Source organism: Pristiophorus japonicus, chromosome 9 (genome assembly GCF_044704955.1).
Source record: "Pristiophorus japonicus isolate sPriJap1 chromosome 9, sPriJap1.hap1, whole genome shotgun sequence".
Lineage (NCBI taxonomy): Eukaryota > Metazoa > Chordata > Chondrichthyes > Pristiophoridae > Pristiophorus > Pristiophorus japonicus.
In genome coordinates, this window is record NC_091985.1 from 131,441,058 (window position 1) to 131,461,212 (window position 20,155).

The following is a 20,155-nucleotide window of genomic DNA, read 5'->3' on the forward strand; positions in this document are numbered from 1 at the left end:
ATCTTCTCTGAACTGCCTCCAAAGCAAGTATATTCTTTCATAAAAATGGAAACCAAAACTGGATGCAGTATTCCAGGTATGACCTCATCAATATCCTGTATAACTGTAGCAAGACTTCCCTGCTTTTATACTCCATCCCCTTTGCAATAAAGGCCAAGATTCCATTGGCCTTCCTGATCACTTGCTGTACCTGCATACTATCCTTTTGTGTTTCGTGCACAAGTACCCCCAGGTCCTGCTGTACTGCAGCACTTCGCAATCTTCATGTAAAATTAACTTGCTCTTTGATTTTTTTTCTGCCAAAGTGCATGACCTCACACTTTCCAACATTATACTCCATCTGCCAAATTTTTGCCCACTCACTTAGCCTGTCTATGTCCTTTTGCAGATTTTGTGTGTCCTCACACATTTCTATTCCTCCCATCTTTATATCGTTAACAAACTTGGCTACGTTACACTCTGTCCCTTCTTCCAAGTTGTTAATATAGATTGTAAATAGTTGGGATCCCAGCACTGATTCATGTGGCACCCCGCTAGTTACTGGTTGCCAACCCAAGAATGAACCATTTATCCCGACTCTCTGTTTTCTGTTTGTTAGTCAATCCTCTATCCATGCTAATATATTACCCCCAACCCCATGAACTTTTATCTTGTGCAGTAACCTTTTTTGTGGCACCTTGTCAAATGCCTTCTGCAAGTCCAAATACACCACATCCACTGGTCCCCCTTTATCCACCCTCTTCATTACATCCTCAAAGAATTCCAACAAATTTGTCAAACATGACTTCCCCTTCATAAATCCATGCTGACTCTGCCTGACCGAATTTTGCTTTTCCAAATGTCCAGCTACTGCTTTTTTAATAATGGACTCCAACATTTTCGCAACCACAGATGCTAGGCTAACTGGTTTATAGTTTCCTGCTTTTTGTCAGCCTCCTGTGTTTTGGATAATCAGTGGCATCACCATTTTAATTAGTTTTTAGGGTCTCTAAACTAATATTTAGTGTAAAAATAAACTCAGATAATTCTGCTCGACGCAGTCTTTTGATGTAACTGCTCACAACATCTACACCTACTGTAACTAGTTACTATGAACAGGAATTTCTCACTCAAGTGAAAGAAGAAGTACTGAGAGATTGCTGCACTGTCAGAAATGACGCCCTTTGAATGAACGGTTCAATCGAGGCCTCATCTGTAGTCTTAAGTGGACGCAAAAAAAAAATCCCATATCAATATTTGAAGATGAGCAGGGGTATTCTCCTAATGCCCCGGCCAATATTTATCCCTCAACCAACATCACCAAAAACTGATTCGTAATGTATCTCATTGCTGTTTGTGGTGCTGCCGTGTAAATTATCTGCCGTGTTTGTCTACATTGGTCTACACTTCAGAAATACTTTTTTGGCTGTGAAGTGTTTTAGGACGTCCTGTCCTAGAGACCTATGCAAATTGATCCATTTTTTAAACTGTTTCTTTTTTGTTTCTGCAATCATAGTACGCTCTGGACTTCTTGCTCAATTATCTTTGGTGTTAAGGGAGAAATTTGGTTGATACCAGCTGATGACACTGTTTCTTATGCATGGTACATTTTACAATGTGACACAATGTTATGGTAATATTGTTTTTCATTAAAACTAGGGCAAAATGCTTTGGACATTGCAAATGCCTTTGCAGATATAAGAATAATTGAAGTGGTCAAAACAAAGCTGGATTCCCTTCCGAAAAAAGACAAACCGAAAGCCAAAGGAGGAAAAGGAGCAAAAAAAGGCAGCGCAGCTTCTTCAAGGCCCCAGACTACAGCAGTTGGATCTTCTGTTGCAGAGATGGTAACTAACTCTTTTTATGTCTTGCTCTTGGGGAATTTCTGATAGTCCAAGTTACTCTAAAAAAAGTAGCCTATTTTGTTAATTGGTAAATAAGGAGTGCAAGTGAAGATCACAACACTGAATTTCCACTAGATCTGATGCTGGCACTTGGACTGGGGTTGTGCTCGCCAATGCCTTCCAGCATTGAACTGGAGTATGTGAGGTCAGGGGTCACGCCACTATGGTTCCTGCCTGCCCCGAGCTGCCAAGAAATCTAACGGCTCTGCTTGGTTTGAGGAGGTGGGAGAGCGGGGTGGGAGTTCCAAGTTTGTAAGGAGGTTGCAGTCACAAAACTGTAAAAGAATTTTTAACTCAAAGTCTTTGGGGCTCCAGGCCATGATTCAGGCCTCGCGTCTCCCATTTCTACACTTCCAAGGTTCCATGCTGCTCACCATTGAACCTCCATTGTTGAAGCTGGGTTAGACTGGCCCAGAAAACTCCGTGACCATTTCAACAAGCTCCTGCCAAAGTAAAATCCACCGGAACCATCAAAAACTAGGCCTCAATCCAGTTACATAGAAGGGTAAATTTATTTCTTCACCACATCTACTGTAATCTGGCGGAAATTAGTTATGTTAATGAATTGGACTCGTTAAATTCATTGTCAGCGCTGCATTCGACAGTGCATTTTCAGGGCATTGTTCCCATGATTGGGGAATAGGCCTTCCAATCGCAGCAAGAAATCAACACCTTTTTGGGGGGGGGGGTGGTGGGGAGGAGGGGGACGGGGTTGATTGGCAAGGAAAATAAATCTTGCAATGATAACAAAAATATCGCTGCAGAAATATTACAGCAGTTTATTGTTTTAAGTTAAACAGCGTACTGGAATATTAAGTCCAGTATGTTTTCATAAAATATGCTTTGGATACCTAATGGGCTCAGTTAGTTATTGCAATTCAGAGTATGAAAATTCCATAACTTATAAGTACTGCAGGCCTAGATGAGTCATGATGATCTTTTGCATAAGCACAAGAAGACCAGTAGCTCTTTGCTACTGCTCAGATATGTCTTAATTCTGTGGATTTACTGGTCCTAATAAACCCTTAAATGGACATATAAATGAATTCTGGGACACTGCACACTCACTATTGGATGCTTTTTGACAGATTAATTCCCACTCAAAATAAATATTCACCATTACTCAAGTACACTTTTTTCTAATAATGGCAGGTTCCAGTTCTGCCTCACAAGCTAAGACTACCAAAGAAAGATCTTCCCAAGGACAGCATAGCCAAGAAAAGTGAAATATTAAATAGTGGAGGTCCAAAGAAAGTTGATATTACCTTTGTACCAAAAAACGTAAGTACAGGATCTTCTGCTGAAACATTTTTCTTTAACAATATTGTCCTGGCCAATATTTATCCCTCAATCAACATCACTTATCCAGTCATTATCACATTGCTGTTTGTGGGAGTTTGCTATGTGAAAATTGGCTGCTGCGTTTCCTACATTGCAACAGTGACTACAATTCAAAACGTAGTTCATTGGCTGTAAAGCGCTGTGGGACATCCGGGGATCATGAAAGGTGCTATAGAAATGCAAGCCTTTTTCTTTAACAAAACTGCTAAGACCATCAAAGGTCCAAAAGCTGGTAAAAACACTTTGAATTTAGTTAGGTCAGCATGCCATGGTGTCTGCATTCTAGAGGAAGAATGACATGTATACAGGTTAAAAAACAAAAGCAAAGACAAATCCTGTTTTATGCTTACACAAACTGTTCCACTAAAATCAACAGAAAGATTTAAGTCAATTTGAATTTGCTTTTTGACCAGGCCAAATCCGAACTCAACCCTATTTGTTATGTTCAGAATAACTCCACAAGACTGTATACTGTAAGCTCAAACTGTTGTGACCTTGGTCTCTTTAATGTAACTCCAGAGTGAGGAAGCAGCATGGTAGACTACCTTTTATACTGGCTTGCCCGGGATGTGCAGCTGACCCTTGGGTCTCCAACAGGTATGGCCCTGGTGGCAAGTCTTACACACTAGTAAGGTTTACATACATAACATCACTCCCCCCCCCCCAAAGTCTTAGATACAAGTTATTTACAAGTTGAGGCGATCCGGGGCTCTACGTTCCCGGGTTGATTGCCTGAGTTGAAGTCCTGGCATGGATCTTTGCTGCACTGCAGTGCAGCTGGTCTGATCGGACTGTCGGGCATGGTGGGTTCATCCTTGTGGTTGACAGCGAGGTCGATTGCTGGTTGGGTGTGTGTTGGTGGATCAGTGATGGTAATGTCCTCTTCAAACTGTTCTTGTTTGTCAGTGAATCGCAGTTTGGTCTGATCCAAATGCTTTCTGCACATTTGTCCATTCAAAAGTTTGACAACAAACACTCTATTCCCCTCCTTGGCTCAAACAGTGGCAGCAACCTATTTGGGACCATGACCGTAATTAAGAACAAACGCAGGGTCATTAACCTCAATGTCACACGATACAGCCACACGATCGTGGAACACGTTATGCTGGTGACGCCGGGTTTCTACATGATCATTGAGATCCAGGTGGACTAAGGAGAGCCTGGTTTTGAGTGCTCTCTTCATTAACAATTCTGCAGGGGGAACACCAGTAAGCGGGTGGGGGCGCGTCCAGTAGCTGAGCAGAACCCGAGATAACCGGGTCTGCAGGGAACCGTCCGTCACGCGTTTCAAGCTCTGCTTGATGGTTTGGACTGCCCGTTCCGCTTGACCATTTGATGTGGGCTTAAACGGGGCAGACCTGACATGCTTGATGCCATTGCGGGTCATGAACTCGTTGAATTCCGAGCTGGTGAAACATGGTCCAGTGTCACTAATAAGGACGTCGGGCAAACCATGGGTGGCGAACATGGCCCGGAAGTTTTCAATGGTGGCAGTGGACGTACATGATGATATTATTACATTCAATCCATTTAGAGTAAACATCCACTGCTACTAGGAACATCTTTCCTAGAAAGGGGCCAGCAAAATCTACGTGGACCCTGAACCACGGTTTGGAGGCCTCAGTGGGGCCTCCCTTGGTGCATTGCTCAACTGTGAGCAAGTGTTACATTAGTGTACGCATGACTCCAATGCCGGGCCACCAAATGTGCGACCTGGCGATAGCCTTCATCATGACTATGCCTGGGTGGGTACTGTGTAGGTCGTGTATAAATGTTTCCCTGCCTTATTTTGGCAAAACCATGTGATTCCCCCATAGGAGACAATCCAAATGGATAAACATTTCATCCTTGCGTCGGTAAAACGTGCGACCTGGCGATAGCCTTCATCATGACTATGCCTGGGTGGGTACTGTGGCTTAATTTCGCCTTGCATTTCCCTGGGAACAGCCGACCAGCTCCTATTAAGGATGCAGCTTTTTACTAGTGACAGCACAGGGTCCTGGCTAATCCAAGTCCTGATCTGGCGAGCCGTGCCGGGTGACCCCTCGCTGTCAAAAGCATCCATTACCAGAAGCAAGTCTGCGGGTTGCACCTTTTCCACCCCGGTGGTGGGCAATGGTAGCCGACTGAGGGCATCAGCACAGTTCTCAGTGCCTGGTCTGTGGCGGATTACATAGTCATACACAGACAATGTTAGTGCCCATCTCTGGATGTGGGACGAAGCGTTGGTGTTAATACCTTTGCTTTCTGAGAACAGCAAAATGAGCGGTTTGTGATGGTTTCGAGCTCAAATCGGAGTCCAAATAGGTATTGGTGCATTTTCTTAACCCCGTATACACATGCTAATGCTCCTTTCTCAACTATACTATCAGCTCTTTCAGCCTTAGATAAACTTCTGGACGCATATGCAACCGGTTGCAGTTTGCCTGATACATTGGCTTGCTGTAACACCGTCCCCGACCGACCCCGTACGAAGATGCATCATAAGCTAGTACTAAGGGCCCAAGTTTCCACATGATTTGCGCCTGATTTTTAGGAGCAACTGGTGGAGAACGAACTATCTTAGAAATCGCAATTCTCCACATTTTTTTTTCTGCAGTTCTCGTCAGGTAGAACAGTTCTACTTTGGAACAGAATTTTTTCTTCAAAAGGGGGCGTGTCCGGCCACTGACACCTGATTTCAAAGTTTCCACAGTGAAAACGTACTCCAAACTAAAGTAGAATGGAGCAAGTGAAGATTTTTGTAGAACTGAAAAAACCTGTTCTACACATTAAAAAATCAGGCGCAGATTACAAATTAGGCGTCCAGAACGAGGTGGGGGGGGAGGAAGGGAAGTCATTAAATTCTATAATAAATCCTTATTTAGACTTCTACAAATATTATACAAATTAATCCAACCTGAATAAACATTTATAAGCAAAGAAAAGATTAAATAAACCATCTTCCTACCTGTGTGAAAGTGCTTCAGGCACGGAGAATTCTGCAGTCAGCCTGAGGCGTCCGTTCTTCCCACGGGGGGGAGGGGAGAGGAGGCGCCCATTCTTTCCTGCGGGGGGGAAGGAGGCGCCCGTTCTTTCCCAAAGGGGGGGGGGGAGGCGCCCGTTCTTGCCGCGGGGGGGGGGGAAGAGGAGGCGCCCGTTCTTTCCCGCGGGGGGGGGGGAGGCGCCCGTTCTTCCCGCGGGGGGGGTGGGGGGGGTGGAGGGGAGAGGAGGCGCCCATTCTTTCCCGCGGGGGGGAGGGAAGCGCCCGTTCTTTCCCGCGGGGGGGGGGGAGGCGCCCGTTCTTGCCGCGGGGGGGGGGGGGGGGAGAGGAGGCGCCCGTTCTTTCCCGCGGGGGGGTGAGGCGCCCGTTCTTCCCGCGGGGGGGGAGGCGCCCGTTCTTTCCCACGGGGGGGGGGGGGGAGAGGAGGCGCCCGTTCCTTCCCACGGGGGGGGGGGGGAGGCGCCCGTTCTTGCCGCGGGGGGGGTAGGGGGGGTGGAGGGGAGAGGAGGCGCCCATTCTTTCCCGCGGGGGGGAGGGAAGCGCCCGTTCTTTCCCGCGGGGGGGGGAGGGAGGCGCCCGTTCTTCCCGCGGGGGGGGGAGGGAGGCGCCCGTTCTTCCCGCGGGGGGGGTAGGGGGGAGTGGAGGGGAGAGGAGGCGCCCATTCTTTCCCGCGGGGGGGAGGGAAGCGCCCGTTCTTTCCCGCGGGGGGGGGGAGGCGCCCGTTCTTCCCGCGGGGGGGGGGGGGGAGGCGCCCGTTCTTTCCCACGGGGGGGGGGGGAGGCACCCGTTCTTTCCCACGGGGGGGGGGGGAGGCACCCGTTCTTGTCGCGGGGGGGGGAGAGGAGGCGCTTTAGACGCGAAAAACGGGCGCCCAGCTCGGAGGGGCACCCGTTTTATTATCGTGTGGAAACTTGGGCCCATAATGTTTACACGGGTCATACAATACAAGTAACTTGTTAGAACATAGCAGGTATCTGGCATTATTAAAGGCTGTCTCTTGAGATTTACCGCAAACCCAGTGGTCACCCTTGCGTAGTATTAAATGCAAAGGTTCCAGCAAAGTGCTCAACCCGGGTAGAAAGTTACCAAAATAGTTGAGGAGTCCCAGGAACGAGCGCAGCCCCGTCACATTCTGTGGTCTGGGTGCATTCTTGATGGCCTCCACTATGGAGTCCATGGGTCTGATGCCGTCCGCCGCAATCTTTCCCCCCAAAAATTTGACCTCTGGCACCAGGAAAACACATGGAGTGTTTCAGCCTGAGTCCCACTCTGTCCAATCGCTTTAGAACCTCTCCCAGGTTGTGCAAGTGTTCGGTGGTGTTGCGACCAGTAACCAGGATGTCGCCGTGAAACACCACGGTGCGCGGAACCGATTTCAGCAGACTCTCCATGTTCCTCTGGAAGATGGCCGCAGCCGAGCGAATAGTAAGGAAGGACATTAGCTTGGATGATGTGGAATCTCTATGGTGGAGTTACGGAATGCCAAAGGGCCGAAAATGCTAGTGGGAGTTGTGTACAGACCACCAAACAGTAGTAATGAGGATGGGGACAGCATCAAACATGAAATTAGGGATGCATGCAATAAAGGTACAACAGTTATCATGGGCAACTTTAATCTACATATTGACTGGACTAACCAAACTGGTAGCAATGCGGTGGAGGAGGATTTCCTGGAGTGTATTAGGGATGGTTTTCTAGACCAATATGTCGAGGAACCAACTAGAGGACTGACCATCTTAGACTGGGTGATGTGTAATGAGAAAGGACTAATTAACAATCTTGTTGTGCGAGGCCCCTTGGGGGAAGAGTGACCATAATATGATAGAATTCTTCATTAAGATGGAGAGTGACACAGTTAATTCAGAGACTATGGTCCTGAACTTGGGGAAAGGTAACTTCGATGGTATGAGACGTGAATTGGCTAGAATAGACTGGCGAGTGATACTTAAAGCGTTGACGGTGGATAGGCAATGGCAAACATTTAAAGATCACATGGATGAACTTCAACAATTGTACATCCCAGTCTGGAGTAAAAATAAAATGGGGAAGGTGGCTCAACCGTGGCTAACAAGGGAAATTAAGGATAGTATTAAATCCAAGGAAGAGGCATATAAATTGGCCAGAAAAAGCAGCAAACCTGAGGACTGGGAGAATTTTGTAATACAGTAGAGGAGGACAAAGGGTTTAATTAGGAGGGGGAAAATAGAGTATGAGAGGAAGCTTGCTGGGAACATAAAAACGGACAGCAAAAGCTTCTATAGATGTGTGAAGAGAAAAAGATTAGTGAAAACAAATGTAGGTCCCTTGCAGTCAGATTCAGGTGAATTTATAATGGGGAACAAAGAAATGGCGGACCAGTTGAACAAATACTTTGGTTCTGTTTTCACAAAGGAAGACACAAATAACCTTCCGGAAATACTAGGGGACCGAGGGTCGAGTGAGAAGGAGGAACTGAAGAATATCCTTATAAAGCGGGAAATTATGTTAGGGAAATTGATGGGATTGAAGGCCGATAAATCCCCAGGGCCTGAGTACTTAAGGAAGTGGCAATAGAAATAGTGGATGCATTGGTGATCATTTTCCAACAATCTATCGATTCTGGATCAGTTCCTATGAACTGGAGGGTAGCTAATGTAACAACACTGTTTAAAAAAGGAGGGAGAGAGAAAACGGCTAATTATAGATCGGTTAGCCTGACATCAGTAGTGGGGAAAATGTTGGAATCAATTATTAAAGATGAAATAGCAGCGCATTTGGAAAGCAGTGACAGGAACGGTCCAATTCAGCATGGATTTATGAAAGTGAAATCATGCTTGACAAATCTTCTGGAATTTTTTGAGGATGTAATGAGTAGAGTGGACAAGGGAGAACCAGTGGATGTGGTGTATTTGGACTTTCAAAAGGCTTTTGACAAGGTCCCACACAAGAGATTGGTGTGCAAAATCAAAGCACATGGTATTGGGGGTAATGTACTGATGTGGATAGAGAACTGGTTGGCAGACAGGAAGCAGAGAGTCGGGATAAACAGGTCCTTTTCAGAATGGCAGGCAGTGACTAGTGGAGTGCCGCAGGGCTGAGTGCTGGGACCCCAGCTCTTTACAATATACATTAATGATTTAGATGAAGGAATTGAGTGTAATATCTCCACGTTTGCAGATGACACTAAACAGGGTGGCGGTGTAAGCTGTGAGGAGGACGCTAAAAGGCTGCAGGGTGACTTGGACAGGTTAGGTGAGTGGGCAAATGCATGGCAGATGCAGTATAATGTGGATAAATGTGAGGTTATCCACTTTGGGGGCAAAAACACGAAGGCAGAATATTATCTGAATGGCGGCAGATTAGGAAAGGAAGAGGTGCAACGAGACCTGGGTGTCATGGTTCATCAGTCATTGAAAGTTGGCATGCAGGTACAGCAGGTGGTGAAGAAGGCAAATGGTATGTTGGCCTTCATAGCTATGGGTTTTGAGTATAGGAGCAGGGAGGTCTTACTGCAGTTGTACAGGGCCTTGGTGAGGCCTCACCTGGAATATTGTGTTCCGTTTTGGCTCTTAATCTGAGGAAGGACGTTCTTGCTATTGAGTGAGTGCAGCGAAGGTTCACCAGACTGATTCCCAGGATGGCGGGACTGACATATGAGGAGAGACTAGATCAACTGGGCCTTTATACACTGGAGTTTAGAAGGATGAGAAGGGATCTCATAGAAAGTTATAAGATCCTGACGGGACTGGACAGGTTAGATGCGGGAAGAATGTTACCGATGATGGGGAAGTCCAGAACCAGGGGTCACAGCCTTGGGATAAGGGGTAGGCCATTTAGAACTGAGATGAGGAGAAACTTCTTCAATCAGAGAGTTGTTAACCTGTGGAATTCTCTACTGCACAGAGTTGTTGATGCCAGTTCATTGGATATATTCAAGAGGGAGTTAGATATGGCCCTTATGGCTAAAGGGATCAAGGGGTATGTAGAGAAAGCAGGAAAGGGGTACTGATGGAATGATCAGCCATGATCTTATTGAAGGGTGGTGCATGCTCGAAGGGCCGTATGGCCTACTCCTGCACCTATTTTCTATGTTTCTATGAATCCCAAAAGGGCATCTCTGGTATATGAACAGTCCTTTGTGCATGTTGATGCACTTAAATTTTTTCGAAGGTTCATCCAGCTCCTGTGTCATGTAAGCAGAGGTTAGACCCAGCTTGGTGAACGACTCCCCCCCCCCTCCCCCCCCCCCGCTAGTGTTGTGAACAGGTCATCCACTTTATGTGGTGGGTACTGGTCCTGTAACGAGACTCGGTTGATCGTTACCTTGTAGTCCCCGCGGATTCTGACCATCCCATCACTTTTCAACACCGCAACAATTGGACTGGCCCGCTCGTTGAACTCGACTGGCGATATGATTCCCTCTCGTTGAAGTCTGTCCAGCTCGATCTCGACTTTCTCTCGCATCATATATGGAACCGCTCGGGGCTTGTGATGAACAGGCCGTGCATCAGGGACTAGATGGATCTGCACTTTGGCTCCTGTGAAGTTGCCGATGCCTGGCTCAAATAATGACGGGAATTTGTTTAGCACTTGGGCGCACGAGGCATCATCCACCGAAGACAGTGCTATGATGTCGTCCCAGTTCCATCGAATCTTTCCTAGCCAGCTTCTGCCGAACAGCGTTGGGCCATCACCTGGTACAATCCATAGTGATAAATCATGCACAATTCCATCGTATAATACCGTCACTGCCGCACTGCCAATGACTAGTATGAGCTCTTTGGTGTAAGTGTGCAGCTTTGTGTGAATCAGACTTAGTTTTGACCTTTGTGCCTTGTTACCCCACAGTTTCTCAAAAGCCTTCTGGCTCATAATTGACTGACTCGCCCCCGTGTCCAATTCCATGGAAACTGGAATGCCGTTTAATTTGACTTTCAACATTATCGGAGGGCTTTTGGTGGTGAAGGTGTGAACCCCATACACTTCCTCTTCAGCCTCGGGTTGAGTTGCCTCTCTTACTCGTTCAGCGTAATCCATGCCGAATCAGTCATCTTCTGCTGACTCTGCCACGTGGTGAGTCACAGTACGTCTGCACATTCGCTGGGGGTGCCCCATTGTTCCACAGCCCTTGCACACATAGTGCTTGAATCGACATTGATGGGCTCTATGATTGCCCCTGCAGCGCCAACATGGTGTTAATGGATTTGCATTCATGCCCCACAGTGGACACTGAGTCATCCTAGGTCTGGCCTCTGCAGGCGTGTAGGCCCTGCCATGTACAGTTCTGCCTGCTGAAGGCATTATTTTATGCACAGTACTTGCCATTGAGCTTCGATGCTGCAAAGATATCTGTTTAGTGTTGTTGTTCATGGACATGAAAGCCTGGGCTATCATGATGGCCTTGCTCAGATCTAGGGATTCGGCAGACAGCAGTTTGCAATGACCTCGTGGCCGATTTAAAGCATGAAAAAGTGCCGCAACATTTCCCCCCAAAATCCAGCAAATACGCACGGTCCCTCAAGGCATCTTAGGTCGGCGACATAGCTCACCACGTTCTGGCCCTCGGAGCGATGGTGCATGTAAAAGCGATACCTGACCATTAAGATGCTCTCCTTCGGCTTGAGGTGTTCCCGAACCAGCGTGCACAACTCTGCATAGGTCTTGTCCGTTGGTTTCGTCGGTGCTAGCAGATTTTTGACGAGGCTAAATATCATGGACCCACAAACGGTGAGGAGAATCGCCCTGCGCTTGACCACGGTATCTTCTGTATCCAGCTTGTTGGCCACGAAGTACTGGTCAAGACGCTCAACGAAGGCTTACCAATCATCATCCTCAATAAATCACTCAAGAATACCAACGGCGGCCATAACCGCGTGAAAGTTTGTGATCTGTTACTCATCGCCAATTGTTATGTTCAGAATAATTCCACATGACTGTATACTGTAAGCTCACACTTTTGTGACCTTGGTCTCTTTAATGTAACTCCTGAGTGAAAAAGCAGCATGGTAGACTACCTTTTATACCTGCTTGCCCGGGATGTGCAGGTGACCCTTGGGTCTCCAACAGGTGTGCCCCCTGGTGGCAAGTCTTAAACACTGGTAAGGTTTACATACATAACACTATTCCTCAGACAAAAATATCAAAAGGTAGTACTCTCAGACCTGTCGAGTATGTTGTGCAGCCAGCATATCCAAGCTCTGTTTTTGACTCTGTTGCACTCTACCCAACAACAAAGATGTCCTCTTTCCATTGACCAAAATATAATTCGATATCACAATAAAATTTCATGCGATTTTCGATGTTGGTCATATGGGACATAACAACGACTTGATGATAATGGAACAATACTGATAAGTGCATTCATCCAGGATATCAAACCATCCATCAGGGTAATCTGTAGTGGTGATCTAAATAGTAAGGTGCGTTTACGTGGGGAACAAGTGAATACATCACACTAGATCATGTTTATCGGGTACAGCTGGAGCACAAACCCAAGCATAAAACTGATGCTTCCATCAGAGGTGCTCATTGGGTGTCCCAACCTCTGTCGTCGAACTACAGGATGCTTGCGTCTGTGCACATTCAGAGGCTGAACTCCAAGTTTTAGTTATCATCTTCACTGAGGCGTACGGAAGCATGGGCCTTACACTAAACAGCCGTAAGACAAAGGTCCTCCACCATCCTGACCCCACCACACAGCACTGCCCCCCAGTCATCAAGATCCACGACGCGGCCCTGGACAACGTGGACTACTTTCCATACCTAGGGATCCTATTATCCGTTAGGGCAGACATCGACGACAAGGTTCAACACCGCCTCCAGTGTGCCAGCGCAGTCTTCGGCCACCTGAGGAAAAGAGTGTTCGAAGATCAGGCCCTCAAATCTGCCACCAAGCTCATGGTCTACAGGGCTGTAGTGATACCTGCCCTCCTGTATGGCTCACAGACGTGGACCATATACAGTAGACACCTCAAATTGCTGGAGAAATACCACCAACGATGTCTCCGCAAGATCCTGCAAATCCCCTGGGAGGACAGACGCACCAACATTAGTGTCCTCGATCAGGCCAACATCCCCAGCATCGAAACACTGACCACACTCAACCAACTCCGTTAGGCGGGCCACATTGTTCACATGTCTGACACAAGACTCCCAAAGCAAGCGCTCTACTTGGAACTCCTACACGGCAAGCGAGCCCAAGGTGAGCAGAGAAAACATTTGAAGGACACCCTTAAAGCCTCCTTGATAAAATGCAATTGACACCTGGGAGTCCCTGGCCAAAGACCTCCTTAAGTGGAGGAAGAGCATCCGGGAGAGCACTGAGCACCTCGAGTCTCGTCGCCGAGAGCATGCACAAAACAAGCGCAGGCAGCTGAAGGAGCATGCGGCAAACCAGTCCCACCCACCCTTTCCTTCAACGACTGTCTGTCCCACCTGTGACAGAGACTGTGATTCCCGTATTGGACTGTTCAGTCACCTAAGATCTCACTTTTAGAATGGAAGCAAGTCTTCCTCGATTTCGAGGGACTGCCTATGATGATGATGATCATTGGTAAAATGGAGGATGAAGGATATCATGGAGGAAGTTCATTTCACTATGAGGGGCCAGGAAATATGGTAGGTAATTTGAAATCCTGTAGGTTAGGCCTGTCATCAGACACGATAGGATTTTAGAAACAATCACACAGGACAGAGCTATTTGAGCAGCTTTTTTGAAGTTACTGTAGGGGAGATTTTAACTCCTTCCTCTTCGTGCAAACCGGGCAGAACAGGAGTTAAAATGAAAGCAGTACACTTATCGCTCTGTTTCTGCTCCATGGTATTTTTTACATCACTGCTTTCCTCGCTGGTTGAGATGCCCACCTCACACTTAGGTAGGACTCCAAAGCCATATTAGCATAGCTCAGTAGAAACAGTTGCAGCAGAAGCAGATACCCCAAAAGGTAAGTACAGGACTGATCTTTGTGGAGCCACGAAGAGCATTGAGTATTCCTTTGAGCTTCACAGAGAAAATTTGAGTCACTGCTACCTCAGGCTCCCCGCCCCCACCCCTGCCACCCATCCCCGCCCCACCACACCCACACCTTCCCTCGGTTGCCCAATATTTGCCGTTTGGAAACCAGCGAGGTGCCTTTGGAGACTTGTTTCAGGTGGGCAGGTTCACCTGCTACATTTAAATGAAGCTCGGCCATTAAATGGACATGGCCTCTCACAGCACCTTCTGGGCGATCTGCCTGCATGTTCTGATGGCTTTACACCAGGGTATTAAAATTCCCCCTCATATTTTAATCGATCTAACCACAGTCAATGCAGACAGAACCAACTCACATGAGAGCCCAAAGTCTCGATTACATTAATTGTGATGTGCCTTAGTGAAGCCAAGCGATGCGTAGGACCTGTGTTAAGAGATGCCTCTGGAGGTGCCATACATTAAAGATGGACTGCAGTTCTGTGAAGTGGTCAAACAACACAGCACTGGTACAGAGAGTGGGCTCCTCCATTCCAGCCATCACACCTTGCAGGGGACTTTGCATACTCAGTAAAATGTCAGTGTTCAAAAAGTAGCATTCTTTTATACACAGGCCCTGGGTGGCATCAATCCCAGCATTCAGAATCTGCAGCTGTACCTCTGGCCAAATCCTCTGTTGCCATCTCAACACGTGCTGAGTGTTTGGCCTGGTGTTCTCTGCTCTAACTCTACATCGTCCGCATGCCCGACATAAGACTCCCAAAACAAGAGCCCTACTCGGAACTCCTACTCGGCAAGCGAGCCCCAGATGGGCAGAGGAATCGTTTCAAGGACACCCTCAAAGTCTCCTTGATTAAGTGCAACATCCCCACCAGCACCTGGGAATCCCTGGCCCAGGACTGCCCTAAGTGGAGGAAGAACATATGGGAGGGCACTGAGCACCTCGAGTCTCACCGCTGAGAGCATGCAGAAACCAAGCGCAGACAGCGGAAGGGTTGTGTTGCAAACCAGACTCTCCACCCGCCCTTTCCTTCAACCACTGTCTCCCCCACCTGTGACAGCCCAATCTTTCCAGGAGCACTGAATAATTATTTAAATGAGAGGGCCTCAGGAAAGACCCAGAGGTCTTCTTTCCATGCCCGTGATCGTTGTAGATGTACTTCTAATTGTGCTGCTACTATGCTGATAGCTGAAACCCTCCCCTAACTTTCTTTCCTCATCCTGTACATTAGCCTTGAATACATTCTGTTTTCTTCCAGTGTTCTGTTTTTAAATATGGTTTTCCAAATACAATTGCTCAAAGACTCTTTGTGAGCTCCAAAATCTGCCATTCCAAAGTCCAGTGCCACCACCATTATTGTTTTCAGCTTTTGACAACAATATCAAATCTAACGCTAATGATCACCAGATCCCAGTTGCTCAGCAACCTCCAGCTCTGGTGGATTGCTAAACACGAAATCCAACACAGCCTCCACTGTAATAATCTGTCTCTCACATATTGTGTGAGGAAACTAGTCCTGATTGCTTCAGTGAATGTGTTTGTGTTCTCAGTCCTCCCTTCAGATTGTCCCTGATCTGACCATTCAGCCTGTGGGATGTTGAAAGTATCCCATGATTAGAAACATAGAAACATAGAAAATAGGTGCAGGAGTAGGCCATTCGGCCCTTCTAGCCTGCACTGCCATTCAATGAGTTCATGGCTGAACATGCAACTTCAGTACCCCATTCCTGCTTTCTCGCCATACCCCTTGATTCCCCTAGTAGTAAGGACTTCATCTAACTCCTTTTTGAATATATTTAGTGAATTGGCCTCAACAACTTTCTGTGGTAGAGAATTCCACAGGTTCACCACTCTCTGGGTGAAGAAGTTTCTCCTCATCTCGGTCCTAAATGGCTTACCCCTTATCCTTAGACTGTGACCCCTGGTTCTGGACTTCCTCAACATTGGGAACATTCTTCCTGAATCTAACCTGTCTGAACCCATCAGAATTTTAAGCGTTTCTATGAGGTCCCCTCTCATTCTTCTGAACTCCAGTGAATACAAGTCCAGTTGATCCAGTCTTTCTTGATAGGTCAGTCCCGCCATCCCGGGAATCAGTCTGGTGAATCTTCGCTGCACTCCCTCAATAGCAAGAATGTCCTTCCTCAAGTTAGGAGACCAAAACTGTACACAATACTCCAGGTGTGGCCTCACCAAGGCCCTGTACAACTGTAGCAACACCTCCCTGCCCCTGTACTCAAATCCCCTCGCTATGAAGGCCAACATGCCATTTGCTTTCTTAACCGCCTGCTGTACCTGCATGCCAGCCTTCAATGACTGATGTACCATGACACCCAGGTCTCGTTGCACCTCCCCTTTTCCTAATCTGTCACCATTCAGATAATAGTCTGTCTCTCTGTTTTTACCACCAAAGTGGATAACCTCACATTTATCCACATTATACTTCATCTGCCATGCATTTGCCCACTCACCTAACCTATCCAAGTCACTCTGCAGCCTCATAGCATCCTCCTCGCAGCTCACACTGCCACCCAACTTAGTGTCATCCGCAAATTTGGAGATACTACATTTAATCCCCTCGTCTAAATCATTAATGTACAGTGTAAACAGCTGGGGCCCCAGCACAGAACCTTGCGGTACCCCACTAGTCACTGCCTGCCATTCTGAAAAGTACCCATTTACTCCTACTCTTTGCTTCCTGTCTGACAACCAGTTCTCAATCCATGTCAGCACACTACCCCCAATCCCTTGTGCTTTAACTTTGCACATTAATCTCTTGTGTGGGACCTTGTCGAAAGCCTTCTGAAAGTCCAAATATACCACATCAACTGGTTCTCCCTTGTCCACTCTGCTGGAAACATTAGTACATTCGATTATCTCTAGTCCTCCATATCTGCCCAAATAGCCCCCTATTTGCTTGCTTATTTTGTGCTGGTAGTTTACAGTGGTTACCAATTAATAATTTGCCACCCTTATCATTAGTTAGCTCTATCCATATTATTTCAACCTTATCTCTTACCACTCTGTCCAAGCCCCTCATAATTTTATACACCTCAATTAGGTCTCCCCTCAGCCTCCTCTGTTCCAAAGAAAACAACCCCAGCCTATCCAATTTTAGCTATGAGGCCAGGGCGAGAGAGAGTAATTATTTTAACAGGGACTAGGGCTTCAAAGGTGGTGGTGAGGGTGTGATTGAGCAGATCGGTAGTTGCAGAAATGTCATGGTGAATGGAGGGCCAAAGTCTGTTGGACAGTTGGGAGTGTAAAAGTGCAGTTGTAAAGTGCAGTAGTCGGGAGAGAATTTTTTTCCGGGGCAGACACAGAAGGAGGTAGGGTTGGTGGGGGGGGGGATGCGGGAAGGACGAGAAAGTGGTCAGGGATGGCCGTATCAGCGATTGACACGAAGGGAGCAGCGAGGTCACGAGAGATGGCAAGGTCGAGGGGCTGGCCGTGAATATGGGTTGGGGAGTTTACATGGAGGGAGAGATTAAGGGAGAATAGGAGGCTAGTCAACTCAGAGGAGAGAGAGAGCAGGGTGAATTGAGATGGAGGTTGAAATCACCGAGGATGCGAAGTCGTTCGGTGCAGAGGCAGAGGGGTGATCTTCATCAGTGTAAAAGGTAAATGCACTGCAACTTGAAATGTTCTGTTTCTTTTATTCTAAAAAAGAGTAAGAAGAGTGAACTGTGAACTTGTTTTGCACTATAATGTTCAAACATCACGATAAATATATAATATTTGAATTTCATATGATATAAGAGCATTTTCCATTTCTTTGAAGATATGGAGTAACCCACCAACAACCGAAGAACTAATCCAAAAGAGAGTAGAAAACCGGGAGAGATTCACCTATGAAGTGGATTTTAATGATTTCCTCATGCCTTTCAAGAAAAACATCAAAAAGAAATTGGACGAATTGAAAAGTGAAGTTGCCAAGTAGGGAGGACTTTACACAAAACAGCTGCAGACATTTGGAAAAATGCTGTTAATTGGAGGAAAGTGAGTGAATAAAAGGCAGATGCAACAGAATAGGTTTTTGGTACAAGGACTTCCAAATACATTTAAAAGATTTGTGAAACTCTCAGTATCTCATTGGAATATTCCACAAGGTATTAGAAACTTTGAAAACTGTGATCCCGTTTCAGTTTGTGTTACTATATTAATGAATAAAGTACAGAATTTCTACAAAAGTACACTATTTTTGACAACTTACAGGGCTAGAAATTGAATTTTGGCGATAACAGCATTTTTTCGGCCCTTTTCGCCAAAAATACCGATATTTTTTAAAGGCATAAAATTGGCCAAAAAATGCGCCCGATGGTAAAAATCGGTGTTGCACAAGGATTCGCGGTCCTCGACAACTTTAGTCCGAGGCTGATCACCACTAAAAAGACAGGCCCTGGGAAGAGGGAAAGCACACGAAAAAAATTGCAAACAATAAAAATATCACAAAACATTCACAAGTCACTTATCTAGCGAATCGCTGAAAAAAAAATTAAAAATTAAAAACTTTAACTTATTTTTTTTTGCAAGTCTTCATACTTAGCGCTGTTTCTCGGGCTTTTTTTTCCTTCCTAACTATGGGTGCATTGAACAGCCAATTTTAAGCGTTCACATTTTTTTTGGTGTTGCACGACGGCGGCCCACTTTTCAACAGTATTTCAAAACCGCTGGCGCGGACCTTTGGCCAATTTAGGTGAGTACCTTTTACCGTCAAAAAAGGAGAAATATCGCCCAAAAAATGGGTGCAAGGCTGGTCAATTTCTAGCCCACAAAGTACTTTTGATATCTATTCTGCTAATGATTAAGTTGTTTAAGCAGTCATTCATATCTTAAAGAAGATTCTTTAGCAATAAAGCAGTGAGCCAGAAAATAGAAATGTAGAATCACATAGAAGTTACAACACAGAAACAGGCCTATTGGCCCAATCAGTTGCTATTGGTGTTTATTCTCCATGCGAGCATTCACCCACCCTGTTCTCATAAGCCTTCAACCCCCTTTTGCTTCATACACCTATCCAATCTAGTCTTGAATGTTGACATAGTTTCTGTCTCAACCACCAACCTGAAAGTGAATGCTTCATTCCCCAAAACAGTTGGGCGTGGTTTAATGGCACCGCTTTTCATTTATATAGTGCCTTTAAAGTCATAAAACATCCCAAGGTGCTTCATAGAAGAATAAAACAGTGAATGCTGAGCCACTATGAGGGTGTTAGGAGAGGCACTGAGATGTTTGGTTGAAAAATTGGATTTTGAAGAGGCATTTAAGGGCAGAGAAAGCAGTAGAGCATGAGGGTGACACACGATTTAAGAATTTAGAGAAGTAGAGAGCAGAAAAGTGACACGCGATTTATGAATTTAGAGAAGTAGAGAGCAGGAAAGTGACACGCGATTTATGAACTTGTCACAACACTTTAAATGTGTAATATTTTAATTTAGTATAGTATTTTGAGATCTTTTTCAATTTTTTTCAAGGTAAAGGGTAACCCACTAACAGCTGAAGATTCTACCACAAATGGGAAATTCGGCAGAGTCGGGAGGTGGGGGTGGGGGGGGCAGAGGCGGGGGGAGTGGAGGATCACAGAAGGGCAGAATCAAAGGATTGGGGGGCCTGGGAAGGGAGTTAAGGTGGGAGGAAGTTTCAGAGATAAAGCTGTGGGGGAATTTGGGGGGCAGAGATGTCAAGGAAGATGGGGGGGATGAGAAAGCAGGAATTAGTACAGGCCAGGTTGTGTGCAGTGGAGTTTTCAAGAAGTTGAAGTTCACGGAAGGTGATGGAGAGGCCAAAGAAGCCTTTCCAGAAATTGATTTTAGTGGTGGGGGAACCATTGTTAAGGCTTTCAGCAAGTAGTGAAGATGAGGTGGGGTGGAAGGGGGGGGGGGTGGGGGGTGGGAGGCGGGGAGGGGCCATTTTTTCAAAGGTAAAAATAACTGGTCTCCATGATATATAGGATATGGGGTTGGAACCTCAGTGCGTTGCACAACAGATTCTCCGCTCCG

General features: G+C 46.4%; 1 protein-coding gene across 3 annotated transcripts in view; it reads left to right on the forward strand.

Moving 5' to 3' along the window:
• ankef1a (ankyrin repeat and EF-hand domain containing 1a) overlaps positions 1 to 18,964 on the forward strand; it is a 67,730-nt gene extending 48,766 nt beyond the window's left edge. For all 3 annotated transcript variants that reach the window (XM_070889853.1, XM_070889856.1, XM_070889854.1), the window contains 3 exons: positions 1,639 to 1,826; positions 3,036 to 3,164; positions 17,938 to 18,964. In XM_070889853.1, coding sequence (XP_070745954.1) covers positions 1,639 to 1,826; positions 3,036 to 3,164; positions 17,938 to 18,096 — 476 coding nt within the window. In that variant the 3' untranslated portion in view covers positions 18,097 to 18,964. The remainder of the gene's footprint in view (positions 1 to 1,638; positions 1,827 to 3,035; positions 3,165 to 17,937) is intronic.
• The last annotated feature ends 1,191 nt before the right edge of the window (positions 18,965 to 20,155 follow it).